Source organism: Condylura cristata, unplaced genomic scaffold (assembly GCF_000260355.1).
Source record: "Condylura cristata isolate star-nosed mole 26May11 unplaced genomic scaffold, ConCri1.0 scaffold00005, whole genome shotgun sequence".
NCBI lineage: Eukaryota > Metazoa > Chordata > Mammalia > Eulipotyphla > Talpidae > Condylura > Condylura cristata.
Window position 1 is genome coordinate 9,025,767 of NW_004567106.1, and position 18,179 is coordinate 9,043,945.

Consider the following 18,179-nt stretch of genomic DNA (forward strand, 5'->3'; position numbering starts at 1 on the left):
CTCAGCAGTGTACTTCGTAGATCTGCCTGTTCTGTTCCCCACTCTGTCTCTGGTGAATCCTCTCACTGCCCCTGCAACTCTGGCCTGTACCCCAGTTCTGTAGGAATAAATAAATATATCTTAAAAAAAAAATCTAAGGTGACAAAGCATTTTCTGAAAAGATCCCAACTTACTTGTTATTAGTTTGATCAAAGTATCATGTGCTCATTTTAGTGAGTCAGTATTTATTTTGGTGAGTCAGTTTTATAGTATCTTTAGAAAAACAATACCTTTTTTTTTTAAAAAAGAAAAAAACTTGTATTTCCTAATTTCCTACTAGGAAACCCCCTCTAAAACTCCAAATAGCTCTTTTATAGTTTGTTATTAAATACATTTAGACAATCACATATTTGCTTAATTCTGTCCTCTTTTTCTGTTGAATTTACACTTACAAGGATTACTTAAGGATTGTTTAAGGATTGTTTTGGGAGAGTCCTAAAAGTTACATTAACTAAAATGTTCTCCCTGAAGGAGTTCCTTGCATTACTGAGTCACGTGGGAGCTCAGACAATTCAACATTCCCCATTAGTTTGGGGGGGGGGGGCGGTAAACTAACATGGGGTTAATTTCTTTTCATTCTCCTGACTGAGCCGATGACCAATTTCTGGGTGCTACTTTGATTTAAACTTCCTTCTAACACTTAAGTTAGTTACTTAAATTTTTGTTCCACAATATACTTTATGGTTTCTTTTAAAATTTCTCCCAAATTCTGTATATGTGTATGTAGTAAACACCTAAGTTTAAGGGTGTGACCTGTGTAAAGAAAACACTTCTTTCGCATCAAAAGACTGCAATCAAAGCTGGTTTTCCACAGAAAAAGAAGTTATATTATACATTATGTTCCTGGTGAAAGTGTGCATGCCTGTTTTTTTTTAAAGACAGAATTCCTCTAAAAATAGTTAATAATATATATACTTTTTGTAAAGCATAAGTACCTAGAATGTTCATAATTCAATCAGGAAAAGCATTACAATAACCAAACCAATAAAGTACTATGCTAATATGGAAGGGTAGTGGAAATAAAATAAAAGACTCATAGTACTCAGGTTGGAGGGAGCTTAATTTAAGCAAGGGGCTAAAGAGGCACTGGGAGCAGATTCACACTACAGTCTGAGAAAGTTAAAGAGTGTGAGGTGAGACTGGCAGTGGGGTTACTTGGGGAGGGAGTAAGATAGTGTGGGAAAGGGAAAAGATATAGAGAACATAGGATATTGAGGATCAAAAAGAAAATTAAATATCTGAGAAGCCACAATGGGGAACTCCAACTCCTCAGAGACCCAACTGTATTACTGGGATGGACTCTTTTGGCCAAAGTGCTGTTAAGTCCTGGCCCTCAGAATAAAAATCAATACTAGCATGGCTGATCTATGAGGTCCTTTGCACCAGAACTAGTGTTATTTCACATGCTACTTTGCTGATTAAAACTAATTCATTAAAAAATCCTCTGAGGCAATTTTCACACATGCACTTTCTTTGAAAATTATTTCATGTTACTATGAAAAGCACTTTGCACTGAACACCAGGAAAGATGGATGATGGATGTACATGTGTTCCTGTGTGTGTGTGTTTTTTAAATGGACTATACTCAATTATCAAGTCACGATATTAAATCGAAAAAAAAAAAAAAAATCCTTCCAGGAGCCTTATCATTAGTGTGGAGTATTTGTTCTTTGAATTTCGTCTTGTTTTTGGGATCACCTTATTATGCAACATCTGCTCTGAATTTCAAATGTGATAAACAGAGTATGAGTGTCAGTGGCAGATGGCTAATGACCAGCAGCGACAGGGCATTCAAGCCTGCCTTGTTTTCTGAGAAGCGATATTTTCATGTTAATTTGCTCTGTGTCCTGCAAAGATGAGACAAATCACCTGCTCATAATTCAGGCAAAGTGGAGACCACCAGGAGCTGAGAGGGGCCATGGTTTGATTCCCAGAGAAAGAAGGCTTTCCGAGATTTTCCTCATCTGTGGTAAGGGAGACCAGTCAGTCATTTTGCATTATGTCAAATTGAGAAAGATGAATCAGTCCTGGACATCCCATACTGACACCAGATCCTCTGTTTACTGCAAGCAGATATTATTCATGAAAACAGATATTTCCCAGAGGCAGAAAACAGGTGCTATTAAGAGTGTGTGTCAGTCTCTGAAGTCTGGGTTTTGTAAAATAAACCTAATAGTACATTTTATCTCTTACTGAAAATATTACAATCAACAGAAATCTCTAAGAAATATTCAATTGAAGATAAAATGAAATCTAATTCAGAGAAAATGACTCACACAGATACATAAACCTTGAGCTTTTTTTGCCTTCTCAAGCCCATATAGAATTCATTTATCATAGAGATATGTAAGTAAAATACAATTTTTATTCCAAGGTTGAGTCATCCAAGAGGCCATATGGTCTTTAGCTAAAAGAACAGTTGTATTTTGGAGAGGTGGCTGATCTCCTTAGTGACCTTTCAGGCCTCAAATTTCTACCTGTGAGATTATACTGTCAATTTCATCAAATTTGTTACATATACAGAATATGCAAAGACTGACAGTAGGTTCTCAAAGAGTTGGCAAGACAGCTGAGTGTATCTTCTCATACAGTAGAGAAGATAATGTTCTACACGGGCAACCCTAGTACCAAGTGAATTATTTGGTACACAATTGTTTTAATCCAAAAAAAAAAGGATGGCTTTACTCTGTGAAAGATCACAAAACAGGAGATTTTTTTAAACAGGGATCTCCACCTGCTATACAGTTCTTTTTCTAGGTAACAGTTACAAATGAGTAATGAACAAAAAGAGGGAATTTATTTACAGTTCTTTCCTATCTCCTCTCAAAGGACAAATAAAAGTATACAAGAGAAAAGATAACCACTTAAAAACTATTTTTTTTTCTTCTCATAAAGTCTCCATAAATAAAGGGGCTATATAAGCACAGATAGTCTACATTTATCATGAACACTAAAGTAAAACCTCAGGTAATTATTAAGATGTCAATCACTACTACCTCCAAGTGTGGAAATCAATCTTAAATCTCAAATAAAAATTTAAATAAAGATACTATTGATTTTTTCTACAATTAAGCAGATTTAAAGATAATGTTATGAATTAGAAAGAGGAAGACTAGATATGGCAGTAAGTCTGTGAGGCAAACTCTGTTGACTTATAATAGTCTAGAGGCTTCTTTAAACAAATGGCATCATTAACATGCATGGACTTAACTTAGGACAGTCATATTTGTAAAAGACAAACTAGAATAGTGCCTCGTACCGTATAAAAAATTAACTCAAAGTGGATTTAGGATTTGAATGGAAGGCTGAAAACCATAAAATACGTGGAAAAAAACATAGAAAATATTCCTCAACATTGGATGCAGTGATATTTGGGAACTCAACTCTAATGGCACAGGACTGTATCAAATAAAAAACAATTTCTATGAAAGAAATTATCACTGAAACAAAAAGTTACCCTACTGAATGAGAAGAAATAGTTGCACATTATACATCCAACGAAGAGCTAATATGCAATATCTTCAAAGATTTCATACAATTTTACAAAAAGAAAACAATGCAACCAAAATATGGGCAGCAGAGGTAAAGAGGTACTTCTCCAAAGAAGGTGTAACAACAGGCAATGAAAAAAAATGTTCATCATTACTAAATATCAGGGAAATGCAAATCAAAACCACAAAGAGACATTCCCTTATACCCACGGGACAATAGCCTATGTAAATAAGACCAAAAAGTATGTGGAGAAAAAGGAACCCTCCTACGCACTGTAGTAGTAATGTAGATTGGTCCAGCCCTTGAAAAAAAACAGTATGGAGAATTCACAAAATAGTAAAAGTAGATTTATCATGTGATCCAGTAATCCCACTCTGAACGCTACCTATTGAAAGAATACAAAACACTCATTTGAAGGGATACATGGACACCTGTGTTCACTGCAGTGCTATTTACAATAGTCACATTGTGGAAATGATGTATGTGCCCAACAACAAATGAGTGCAGAAGGAAGATGTGGTATATTTACAACATGGACTATTACTCAGCTATTAAAAAAAAAAGAAAAAGAAAAAGATGAGCTCTTGCCATTAGCTACAACATGGATGGAACCAGAGAATATTTTGACAAGCAAGGTAAGTCAGAAGGAAAAGCCAGAATTCACTCATGTGTATGATGTAAAAAGGTGAAGCAAGGAAACAGACAAAACTAATTCAAAACAAATCTTAGAAATGTGTAAAACTGAAGCTGCCAAAGTGGGAGGAACAAAGTGTGGAACAAAGTGGGGAGGGGACCCAAAGGACCATATTATTAGTGTTTTGGTGGTAAGCATGGTGTGGAAGTATCCATCTGAAGAGTTGTGAACCTATACTCCAACATCTTATACAGTGCTATACATCAGCATTACCTCAATAAAAGCACAATTAAAAAAAAAAAGACTGAAGAATGTGATGAACACCTTAACGTGAAATATAAATGAGATGAAGATGTATGTTTATATATGTGTGCTTAGAACTGGGTATTTTTAAATTTTTGTAAAGAGTACCAATGACTTTATTTTATTCTCATGAGTCTTTCACTGACAATTTTCAGAGCAGGCCTACACCCTTCACTTACTTTATCTAAGTCTGACGTGAGCACCATGCAATAATTACAGGATTTCCTCAATGAGTTCACTCAACAATCAACCTTCACAAATACTTAGATCTTCAGGGGTGGTTTTCCTCCTTTTTTATTTTTTAAAAACAAATGGACATTAAATGCAGTTGAAAAATTGTTATCATGGGCTTGTTTCTAACAAACACATCAATGAAAATGGCCCTGAACAAAAAGGTTTTACCCTGATGTCCAGTTAGAGACCAGGGTACGTCCAGTTTCATTGAAGCATTGCTCACCTACAGTAATTTAGGTCCTGATGTGCAACAGAATATCCTGAATTTAGGAGGGCCTTTAATAGGTAACTGCCACAGAAAACATTGTAAGGGACACATAGTTGAGGACAGCTTGCTTAGCCTGAATGATTCTTATATATCTCTAACGATTTTCTTATATCTTCATGTTAAAATATTTTATATGGTTGTCATTATTTTGCAACATGGCATGTGCTAATATTGTAAAGTTTTCAATAATATCTATGATTTTCAAAAACATTTACTTTGGTGCCATAATGGGGGAAAAATCAGCTAAGATTGAACACAAATTATTTTCTGCTATAAATAAACTATATAAAATGACGCTGAATTCTGTAATTCACTTCTAAACAATGAATTGATAAGGAGTCTGTTTAAATGACCTTCATGAAGACCTGCCCAGGAAGTGCATAAATCTAAAAGACCTATAGGGAAGTTCCATTAAGCAGAATACCTATAAAGAACTACAAGTCAATACAGCCTCTATCTTGCTGACCTCCAAGGTGTCTTAGGTCACCTATGAATTCCAAGAGATTGGAATGGTACCAGGCATTCAGGCTTTCTATAAATGTTTGTGAATGAAAAAAAAATGAAGAAGTGTTTAACAACCATTATTACAAATTTATATAGCACAGCTATGTTCTGGAATCAGCATATAATTAATACAGTTATTATATTCAGTAAGCACATGAATGAAGTTTCACATCATGTCCTTCATTGCTCATGAAACATCAGAGGAAAACTGGACTATATTCATCACACCAATTTTCTGATACAATTAGGGCCAAATAATGTATAGAGATCTTTTTCTAACATTTAAAAAAATGTGCTCTTTTATTTCTAACTATTTTAATTTATAACTCTAAAACTATTAATTTTTTTATCAGTTTATTAATTTCAATAATAACATTAAGATCCTCCCCATCAGGTATTGGCATTGTAGGGTACCTGCCACAAAATCACCTGTAGTCCATCACCATGTTTTTCAATGGCTTTAACATGTATTACAAATACAGAGTTTTTCCCAAGATACACTCTAATAAAGTAGAATATATCCCATTTTTTAAACACTCCACTATGCTACATTAGATATATTTATACAGACAGTTCCAATTCTGTCAATTTAAATAAAAAGCACAATTAAATATAAAAAAATGCCATTTCTTAATAAGACTAATAAGACTAATAATATGACTGTTTAATTAGACAGAAAAATAATTCTCAGTACCTTTATGGTTTCAGTGGGCACTCCAGGCTCTGGAACTTTATCCAAATAAGTTGTCAAGTCTTGATCAACATGTTCAAACACTAATGTTAGTTTGGTCTCTCTGTCTGTGCGTGACACTGTGCACACATCAAACAACCTAGAAGAAAACAGGAGATACTAAGTAGGTGTCAATAAGCAAAGAAGCAACCTGTCTCACATACGTGCCTCAATTTGATATCATCATTGTGAATGTCAGTGCTGATCATTTATAAGATACTTAAGGGCATATGATATTTCATTATTAACATAAAAGCTCAGGAGAGGAGCACTGAAAGTACCTGGCTAAGTGTCAATGACCCAGCAGTAGCAGAGAGAAAGTCACATGGTAACAGCATAAGAAATGCTCATTTGGAGTTTGGAGTTCATCCCTTTTATAGATTTTGAGGGTGGAGACAGTTTTAAAATCTATAGCCAAGGAAAAATATGGTTCATTTTAGCTAACAGTTTGAGCATTTCTAAAGGACAGATTAAGCATTTTGGAGATGTTGGACTCTGAAATGAAAAGTTTTCTGGGTATTTAAGTGTTTGCCTGTGAAAAAGTATGCTGGAACATGAAGAAATTTAGTTGTAACAGTGCCTTCTTATCCTGTTAAATCAGATCATTCCTTGGAAAGGCCATACATTCTTAAGTTTTAAAATTCCAAAATCCAAATAATCAAAACTGAAACTTTAACCTGGGGCGGGGGTGGGTGGTGGTGGTGAAGGGGAGGGATAAACTACATTGGTAAACCTTAACACTCTTAGAAGATATAGATGAGCAGACTTTTATAACTAAAGTTAGAGTGGTGAATTCAATTTCTTTGATAAAATAATACAACTAATTCAAAATTCAAGTTTTAGAAATAAATTTTCAAGTGAAAGGACACATAGCACAGGAAGGAGATGTCCACCACAGATTAGAAGAATTCAATTAACCACCCATAAGCAAGCTGCAAGTAAATTTCTGAACAAGATTGTAATATACTAATAAAATATGATTCATATTGTTTTCTTTCACTTTAAAAAACTTGACAAGTATGCAAAGAAATTTGCAGTGTGCATATACTCAACCATTAGGATGCAGGGTTGCCTCTCAGTTATCCTTCTGTATATTACTCCTGATAAATTTTTAAAACCTAGCCCTCCCCTCCTCTACTACATTTCTGGACTATATGGGTTCCACAACATTTAGGAAGTCTCCATGAATCTATGTTAAACATTAAAAGAAACTAAAGAACACTATAATTAACGTTATATCTGGAAGGCGGGGAACGAACACCACCATCAGCCACCACATACACTTTACAGCCAATCCTAAACTACTTTTTAATTATGGAGAGTTTGGGGTGAGTTCGAAAATTCCATTAAATTCAATTAAGAGCACATGATTTTTTTTTTCACATTTATCTACTTCCAAATATTCTGATTTCTAAAGTTTAATCACCTATTTCCCAATTTATGTTTTCCTAAATTCTAGTGTGATTTTAGGAGAAAGTTACTCCTTTCTGAAAAATTATTCTTGTGTAGTAAAAAAACTTCTAATTAATTTATTAAAGATAATGTCATAAATCATATGAACATGATACTATGAAAAATAAATTTGCTATCATGAATGAGTTTGACACCAGGAAAGTGTATGAAAACAACACTCTCAATTTGGCAATTTGAGGTAACTACCATTTATTCACAGGTTCATTTTAACCACCTACTTTCATTAAGTCTTGGACAGCTATACCTTTTTCTCCCTTCTTTAGAAGGAAAAGGGGTTCCACAATTACCAAACTTCTTTGTATCTATTATTTCTATTTTTGTGATAAAATAAAACAGCAGTGAACCAAAAATCACATGCAAACACGGGAACTGTACCTTTACAATTGTTTCTTAAACATTCCTTTAAAAATGTTCTCCACTGTAATTAACAGATTTCCTTAACTTAAAGCACACACTGCTTACCCCTGCCTCGGATCACTGACATTAGTAATTCCAGTGATTACTACACTTACAGTTTATAATATATAACTATTTTAGCGATTTCCAAGAGGAAAAAAATTTTGATAGGGATGTAACTGGAGAACGAAGTGATCACAAAACACTGCCAAACCAAAAGGTCACCTGCTCCCCAACCGTTGTTAGTTACCTAACAGCCCCAGCAGTCAGCTTATGTTGCTTCATCTCACTGAAACCGTTTTCAAACACTCTGTATGACACAATTCAAGATCAACATCCAACACACCCAAGTTACTTTCCTGAAAGTTTTATTACTCTCTTCATTATGTTAAAACTCACGGATGCCACCTGCAGCAATCAGACTCCATACACAGGAGATATGCAAAGATGAGCTCCCTGCAGACAATGGCTGGAGGCCCCACATGATAAGCCACGGAAAAAAGACACTGATTTTAATTGGTGACTTTTAAGAAAGTGGAACTGATTCTAGGAGGTAATCTTTTTTTATTTTAAGATGTTATTAACTTAATTTGAGGAATGGATAGCATTACATTTACCTTTAGAAAATCACAAGAGGCATCAAAGGAAGTGGAAACCTAGGAGGACCTTATTAACACCCCCATCTTGTTTCTAGTGCCAGTCACATACTCCATGAACATGTGCTATGTAGATTAGCACTCCACGGAAGACACTTTGGGAAATACAGCTCTACACTAAAGTATGAAATGTTGTTTGATTTATATCGTTTTGTAAACATTATCACAATAAAATTAAGTTTTATTAGTCATAATGGGTAGGAAATGCATTTTGAATCAACAGTCATAAATATTAATCTTAGGAACTACAGAAAATAATATTTATGATGTTTTTGTCTACAGTAATTCCCTCTGGAATTAACCCAAATCAAATCATAGTCACTTTGGTGGGCAATAAAAAGAAGATAGATGTTTTACCATAACAAATAAATCTCACACATAAAGCAAATCAACTAAACAAGAGCCGAAATCCTTGGTATTTGGCAGGAGGTTAATGATCTGTAAATAAATTTATTTAAATCAATGAGGAATGTGGCTAGGCTACCTATTACTCCTCCTCTTGCAAAACAAGACTCAGACAGGTCTGAACATTTGATCATAAACACTGGAAAATAACTTCAACTGTACAATCCCTGTGTTGACCAACATCTCAAGACTAGGTGCTTTTTTTTGGCTGGCTAGTAAAATGACTTAAAAAAGCCTTCTCAATGATTCTATGACTACAGTTCCACAAGAGAATTATAGCCATGCTCTGTTAATATGAACAAAGTATCTCAGAAGATTTTTAGAGGAAATGAAAACTACCGTGGAGTTTTTATCCATCAGGGCTTAGTTTAATGTGATCCAAGTGAACATTCAAAAAGTAGAAGTGAAAAGTGGTTCTCAGCATTTGCTAAGTCTGTGAATCCAGTTTAGCTGTGCAAAGAGCAAGCCAAAAACGGCAGATAGGCATTATTCTTTCACAATTTAGTCAGCCAAGCCCCTAACTATCCCATAAAGTAAGTTTTCTCGCTGTCTCTATTGTCCTGACCCCCAGCTGCAGGGCAGAGAGCAAGCACTGCAGTCCAGCACAGCACTCAGCTCCCCAGCTGTCCCAGTGATGTAATTATCTCATAACAAAATATCTCTGTGAATTAACTCTGCATCCTACCCATTGTAATTCTTAATGACTGCTTCCTGTGCGTGTTCTCCATTTAACTTGCTATTCTGGATCTATTGCATAGGCAAGTTGCCTTCATCTAATGGATGGGATTACATCCAGTAGATTTGGGATTTCCAAAGATTAAAATTTACAAAGGTCTCCAAAACAACATGCTTTGTAAACACATACTCTGCCTTTCTATTGTGGTTATAATAAAAGGGAAATCTGCATTATTTGCTGTGATTAAACTCTGACCTGTCACAGGAAGTTCTCTGAACATTTTTTTCCTGCCACTTTTTTCCCCTGTACTCTTGACTGTTTGGACACCAAATAGTTTAAGAGCTGAGAGATGTCTGGCATCACTGCCTAAGGATGCTAAACAAAATTTTATTTGAACTATAGCCAGTCTCTGGAATCAAAAATTTTTTTTTTCAAATCTTTTAATCTCTTCCTCTGTAGTCCAGGAAGCACATACTGTGACGACAGCTTGTATGGACCACATTTATGTCCACACATCCCTACACATGCTCTACACTACTGTACACTGGCCAGCATAATCTTAGTGCTCATTAAAAATGGGCTATACAGGCCCTCCCTGGTGGTGCAGTGGGTTAAAGCACAGCACTAAGAAGTTAAAAGCCACTTCCGCAAGAGTTCGATTCCTGCCTGCCCCGGAGGTGACCACATGGCGTGGCAGACCTCTCCTGACCTGCCCGCTGCTCCCCTCAGTGGTGTACTTCGTCGATCTGCCTGTTCTGTTCCCCACTCTGTCTCTGGTGAAGCCTCTTGCCTTCCCTGAGCCTCTGGCCTGTACCCCAATTCTGTATGCACAAATAAATCTTTTTTTTTAAAAAAAAAGGGCTATACAAGGGCCCTCCCTAGTGGTACAGCGGGTTAAAGCACAGCACTAAGAAGTTAAAGCCACTTCAGCATGAGTTCGATCCCCACCCCAGAGGTGACCTACATGGCACGGCAGATCTCTACTGACCCGCCCACTGTTCCTCTCAGTAGTGTGTTTCATCAGTCGGCCTGTTCAGCTACCCACTCTGTCTCTGGTGAATCCTCTCACTGTCCTTTCACCTCTGGCCTGTACCCCAGTTCTGTATACATAAATAAATCTTTATTTAAAACAAAAAAGGGTTTTATGTGTATTTATTGTCAACCAACACCAAAGAATATTTATCAAGAAGTATTTGTCCCCAGCAGTAAGTATGCTGCAAGAAAACTACCATTTTAGCAGCACCATAAACATTTATTAATTCCTACCATATGTAGGCACTGTGTTCAGTTTGAGCGACCTCACCATATCTAAGATGGGTACTGTTTTAGCTGCACTATTCAATTGGGGAAAAGAAGACAGTGAGTAATGACAGCCATGTATTAGTTCCAAATAAATTCTATGTAACCATGAAACTTTAGGAATCACAGTAGAGTTAATTCATTCTATATACTATTACAGTACACATTTGTGGTATTTGTCTTTCCAACATCCATCACCTATTCTGAATACATTAGCCTCATTTTTTGAAGAGGAGTTTACTGCTATCCCATATTCAGGCAAAAAGGTTTTGAGAGCACAGACTCAAAACCTACTCTGCACAGGGTGAAAATGATTGACTCAGGCACAGACATGATCATGATCAGGACAGGATCAGTCCCAGGAATTTTACTAGAAATTCTGGGAAAGTAAAGCTCTTAATACTGGGGTTATCAAACTGGTAACATATGCTTCAACTGCTGATGGCCACCTCGCCCACAACTCTGTGAGCCTACCATGGAATGCAGCCATTGCAGAAGAGACCCAGAACAGAGAGATGACAGGAAGTAGATACTGGATGACGTTGTTTAAGCACCTGGACCCACTTGTACCCAACCTACCCCTGAATTTATCATTAATTATGTGAGCCAATAACATCCCTTACCCAGTTTGGTTTGATCTTTTTGTTTTTTTTTAACTTGCAACAAAAAGCAGGCCTAAGACATACATAAATATTTGAACTTACAAAGTGACTTAACATAATATCTGACCTCAAATACATCTGACCTCAAATACATCGTATATGTTAGACAAAATGATTTACATTCAAGCGCATAAAGCAGCAGTAGTTTCCTCTAGGTGACTGCACTGATTCTCCACGTGACTTCCAGGATTCCTATTTGATAGTTCCTGGTCTGACCACAGATACATTCTGTAGAAAAGGCAGGGAAAGGAAGACAGACAAGTTCACTGCAAACAGGAATGTGGAACTTAGAACAAGAAAGGACTCAATAGGTAAGAGGAAGTGAGGAGACAAAAAGTATTTAAAAAGTATTTAAATCCAAAAACGCAGACTTTAATTTAAAGGTTGTGTCCAGTGCCCAGCAACAGATTCACCTGAAGCTCGCAGTTAAACAACCTATTATTAGGAACTGCTAAAAAGTGAAATTGCAATTGCACTGAATTTCAAATCAATAATAACTCTAAAGCAGGGAAGATCTCTGTTTTCATACCGTTCTGTTTAAGACTACCACAGTCTCACAAAGGGATACAGTAATTCTTACTTATTAAATAATTTTATTCCATATAGCCTAAAATGGAGTGTTCATCACAAAGTTTTACATTTCGTCTTCTTCAAGTTCATGTTTAGAGTTTATAATTATCTTGTTTCAATGTCTGTCTACAAATACCCAGCAAAAGGGACCTATAAGCTAATATCTTTGTATCTATTAACCAAAAAAGATGTCATAAATAAATGGAAATCTCTCAAATTGGGTAAATTTACGAGACGGGACTTGTACTGCAGCAAAATTTAAGATAAAGCAAACAGTAAAACCTGGTATATGGAAATGCACTGCTACCATATGATGTTCAAGCACAAAACTGATTTATTATGAGTTAGGCCCTAAGCAAACCATTTAGAATGTCTCAATGGGTACATGGATGTCTGTGCACTTCTCTGCTCATATTTAAGATAAATTTCTGAAATGACCTTAAGTAACAGAATTCAAGCAAACACTAGAGGCACACTTACATTACTAAACCCAATTCTTCATATTGCTAAGGGATTTTATCTATGCAGGAAAGACAGAGAGAAACATGAGGAGTATCATCTTATTATCAGGCCAACTACATGCTATAATGTGGGAGGGAGGCATGACTTTAGAGCTAAAACAAGTAAGAAAATCAGAAAAACAAATTTTGTTCTCTTATAGGAACACAAATGATAGCAAGAATTCAGAATCCCATAAGCAAATTTAGTCACCATGAAATCACTCCTTCTCCAAAGTCAAGACACAGAAAACAGGCAACCAGCCAATGTGAGCAGATATTTTTTGCTGAGTTTAGTTTCAACACATTAGCTTTATAAGTCAAAAAGAACAAAATCAACTCTCCAAAAAAAAAAAAAACAAAAACAAAACCCATCAATTGAGAAAAGTAGGGACTATTACATCTTAATTAGAATAAACCACCAGCCCCAGCAACAGAGCAAAAATAAGACAAGACTCTCAACTGTTGAGGTCTCTACCTAGATGCAGTTACCTTAGATACAGCTTTCTCCTTACAGTAGTTAATCTCAATCAGTTACTTCACAAACATAGATGTGTTAGTCAAAGTAAAGGCCAGGCAAGCATGAATTGGTTAAGAGACCCCAAAATCTGTACCACTTGGTGTGAATGTGGCTCTCTAAGTCCAAGGCCCATTGGCAGCTCAGAAATTACAGATACTATAAAGAGCTGTAAATTGGCTGTGCTTCTTCCATATTTTTGCTTATTCTTTTAATCTTCTACACATTTAGTACACAACCTAACACACATAGGTAACCAATAAGTGTTTAATTAACGAATTACATGTTTAAAGTGGTAACTCAGGAAAAAGAAGCAAAGAAAAGAGGGAATTCTTAGAAATGCTGTTAGGAAAGCACAGGGTTGGAAGAGTAACACCTTCTAACTGATGCTAAATGACTAACGCACAAACACATTACATTTAAAGAGCTAACACTTGCTGGTGTATTCCCTATTTACTACTTATTTCAACATGTTTTAAGTCAATAGAATAACTCTGTAATAAGGTATTCATGGTATGAATGAAGAAACTAGTGTTTACGCTTCACAAACAATTCTAGTGTCCATCAACTGACAAATGAACAAACAGGATGTGATATATTTACACGATGGAATATTGCTTGGTAATAAAAAAGAATAGAGAGCAAACACATGCTATGATATCGATACACCTTGAAAAGATTATAGTAAGTAAAAGGAACCAGTCCAAAAGACCACATATCCACATGATTCGTTTTATAGGCAGATTCACAGAGACAGAGAATAGATCAATGATCCTCCAGGGCTGAGGAGGGAGGAAGGAAGAATGACAGCTAATGTGAAGTGAGTTTCTTTTTTGGATGTTAAAAACGTAAAATTAGATCATGGTAATAGCTGCACAACTCAGCAAATGTATTAAAATTTCCAGGAACTATGTCTATACATATATTTTAAGAATTCCACTAGGTAACTCTAAGATTAGAAAACAGAACACAGTTGGATAAGTTAGAAGAACTGGTATCAAGTCACTAAACTAGTGGATTATGCAGCACAATTATGATGTAATGATGGGCAAATATACTGAACAAGGCGGTGATTTTTTTTTTTTCATTATTAACCTGGCAAAGAAAAGGGGGAATAAACAGGAAGATAAAAAATGGCATTGGGCCCTCCCTGGTGGTGCAGCAGGTTAAAGCACAGCACTAAGAAGCTAAAGCCACTTTACCATGAGTTCAATCCTCGCCCTGCAGAGGATCCACATGGCGCGGCAGACCTCTCCTGACCTGCTGGCTGCTCCCCTCAGCAGTGTACTTCCTCAATCGGCCTGTTCTGCTCCCTACTCTGTCTCTGGTGAATCCTCTCACTGCCCCTGCTCCTCTGGCCTGTACCCCAGTTCTGTATGAATAAATAAAGCTTTAAAAAATATATCAAAAACCTCCCTTACCTCTTTAAAAGAAATGGTATTAAAGAGAAGGCGTGTGGGAAATGTCAGCTAGTGTCTGTTGCATGCTGATGTGAGTTAAGTTGAGAGAAGACCTACCTCACCCTTGGGTCCTCATTTTAGAGAAGAAAATATTAGATTTCAGGAAGTTTAAGTCACAAGTTAAAAAAAAAAGAACTGGCATCTTTATCAACTGCCAAACTGAAGCATCTGAAATTAGGTTGTTTTATTCAGGTGGAAAAACATGTAAACATCAGATTACAATTTGATACGTCTAAAATAAAATAAATTTTATTTTATTTTAGGAGCTTTGTTTTAGGAATAGTTCAGAAAATAAGGTAAATATTTGTGCTATTAAGAGAAATTAAAAACTAAGTAATATAAGAATCTGTCATGTACCTAAAACTGTATCTCTTCCATGAAAGACTTGTTCTTTTGAACCATAGACACACCTCATACTGGGATCTTGTAGGTCACTAAGTGTTCCACATAAGTGTTTTGGACACCTTACCCATCTTAGCCCTCACACTTTTTTTTTTTTAATTCTTTGTAGCACACAACATGGAACATTTACTAACTTTTGAAGCATACTGCCGTCATTATGTCCTACTGATAGATGATTCATGGAAATTATAATCATTTAATTCATCACTATTATTATGATCCTTTATTAAAGTTCTTTCTAGGCACATGAAGATGAGGCAGGAGATCCACACTGGGACACATTCTAATCAACTGTGAAAAGGCCAAGAGAATCTGGAAAGCAGTAAGAGAGAAGCACTTAATTGTGTACAGGGGGAACTCAGTAAGATCAACAGCTGACTTATCATCTTCTGCCCACTGAAGACAGAAGACACTGGATAATACTTAAAGATACTGAAAACAAAACAAAAAATGTTAAGCAAGAATTGTATTTTCAGAAAAACTTCAAAAATGAAGGAAAAATTGAAAAAAATCCCAGATGAAAAAGGGCTGAGTTCGTTGCTAATAGACCTGCCTTACAAAAAAGCTAAAGGGAGTCTTTCATGCTGAAATGAAAGGACACTGGATTGTAACTCCAAGTTAATATGAAGAAATAAAGAACACCTGGGAAAGGTAACTAACAGCATTAGAAACCAACATTATTGAATTTTGGTTTGAAACTCTTTTTTTTCCCCTAAAGTGATTAAAAATACTAGTGCATATGACAGTAACAGTAAATATAATTCTTTGTTAATAGCCAATACAAAAGTGTCATTTGTGACAATAACACCATAAAGAGAAGGACAAATGTAGATGAAAAGAAGTTTCTATATACAGGTTAAGTTGCTATTATTTAAACCATATAGTTATACATCTGAGATACTGTTTTGTTTTTTTTTTTAAAGATTTATTTATTTATGCATACGTAACTGGGGTACAGGCCAGAGGTGCAGAGGCGGTAAGAGGCTTCATCAGACTGAGTGGGGAGCACAACCGGCCGACTGATGAAACACACCGCTAAAGGGGGCAGTGAGCAGGTCAGGAGAGGTCTGCCATGCCATGTGGATCACCTCTGGGGTGGGGATTGAACTCATGCTGAAGTGGCTTTAGCTTCTTAGTGCTGTATTTAATCCACTGTACCACCAGGGAGGGCCCTGAGATATTAATTGTAATGTACAGTGTGGTCAGTACAAAATTGTTCTGAACTATCACCAAATTCTGAGAAGTACTCTGTTGAGTTTCCTCTCTATTCTATCACACAGAGTCCCAAAGTGAGCACAGGACTATACTAGGAACCTGACATATACAAGCCCATGAGATTCTTTCCAAAGCCAAATAAGTAGGTACTATTATTCTCACTTTACAGATGAAGATGTTGAAATTAGTGGGTAATTTGCCCAAAGCTAGCACGATACAGAACTTGGCAATTAACCTTGCAGCCTTCTCCTCCTTGATTTAGACTTTCAAGTATATAGTTTCAGGATCCTATACTCTTCTCCCCAATAAACCAACACACCACTACCACAGAACCAACAACAAACATGCCATGGCTTCAAGAGTAGTTAATGCAGTTAAATCACCATACTTTGGTAAGTCAAAGGCAAAACAATTCTTGGACAATGTCAATCAATATTCTGAACATCTTAATTTCAAAGTGTCTAAAATAAAGATGACCCCACCATGGTGAACCACAACCAATTTCCTAAGCCTTCCAGTGGTCCTGAAATCTTAGATTTCTTGTAGCCAAGCAACCATAAATTCAACCACCTAAATGTTTCTCCATGCACTGGTTCTTCCTATATTTATTACTCTGCCTAAACTCTTACTGAGGGTATTAATCCAGTCTGCCTTGTGGAGACTCCCTATACTTACCCCTCACACTCGTCAGTGAGCACCTTCCCATATACATCTGATCATTCTACAAATACATTCAATCAACACATGTTTATTAAATATTTTTAAATTTCTAGCATTGCATGGTACTCGGCTAAAAAGATCAAAAGATGACTTGAAATTTCTCAAGTTGTTCAGATTCTAGTGAGTGGTAAAGCAGACATAAAAAGATGATTATCAACTAACCTATAAATGTTGAGGTAGTGATCTATACAGGCTACTTTAGAAGCAATAAAAAGAGACATCTAACTCAAACTGCACAAAAAAGTGCAGAGGAAGTGAGAGTTGAAATATCTTAGACCAGCAGAAGTTATTCAAACAAGTAGCAAAGTAAGGTAACTAAACAGCAGGAGACAGTGTGAGCAAGGGACAGTCAGAAGTCCCACAGGAAAGAAAGTTTGTATGCCAGAAAGAACTTTTATCATGCGGATGTGGAAACCTACTTCTGATTTTTAAATAATGCATTCTGGTGGGCATGAATAAGATGGGAGTCATTTTAAGAAGACCGGTTAAGAGACCAGACTATTGTTACAGTTGTACAGGGAAAATAAAGAGGGCCTGTCCTAAGGAATTGGCAGCAAGGGTAGAGAAGAGAATACAGATTCCAGAAATATTTAAGCAGTTGAATTGGCAAGACTTGCTAAGTGCCTTAATGTGGAGGAGGAGGGGGTGGGTGGGTGGATAAGGAAGGAAGAGAAGCCAAGGATGACTCATAGGCTTTTGACTCTAGGGACTTGATGCCATCCTATGAGATAGTGTTCCCAGACCTTTGGTTTTCTGGGACCTACAAAATTCCAGCAAATTCAGAACTCTGACAGAATGTACCCAACTGAAGACATACATGTATCCCACCATCTATTATCTGCATCATTTTATAAAGGTCACCATTACTATACCCAGAAAGCAAATATATTTGATGTTCTGAAAAACTCATCAAAGAGTCCAAATTTTTCTAATTCCATCACAGATATGGAAAATTGTTACCAGGCCTCTGACCAACACTGGGAAGCCCGGAATGGAGATAAAGAAAAATGATAATCTGAAAGCAGAA

General features: G+C 36.3%; 1 protein-coding gene across 1 annotated transcript in view; it reads right to left on the minus strand.

Moving 5' to 3' along the window:
- CDK6 (cyclin-dependent kinase 6) overlaps nt 1–18,179 on the minus strand; it is a 198,282-nt gene that overhangs the window by 141,113 nt on the left and 38,990 nt on the right. The window contains exon 3 of the mRNA XM_004676682.1: nt 6,169–6,304. Within this exon, the coding sequence (XP_004676739.1) occupies nt 6,169–6,304 (136 nt within the window). The remainder of the gene's footprint in view (nt 1–6,168; nt 6,305–18,179) is intronic.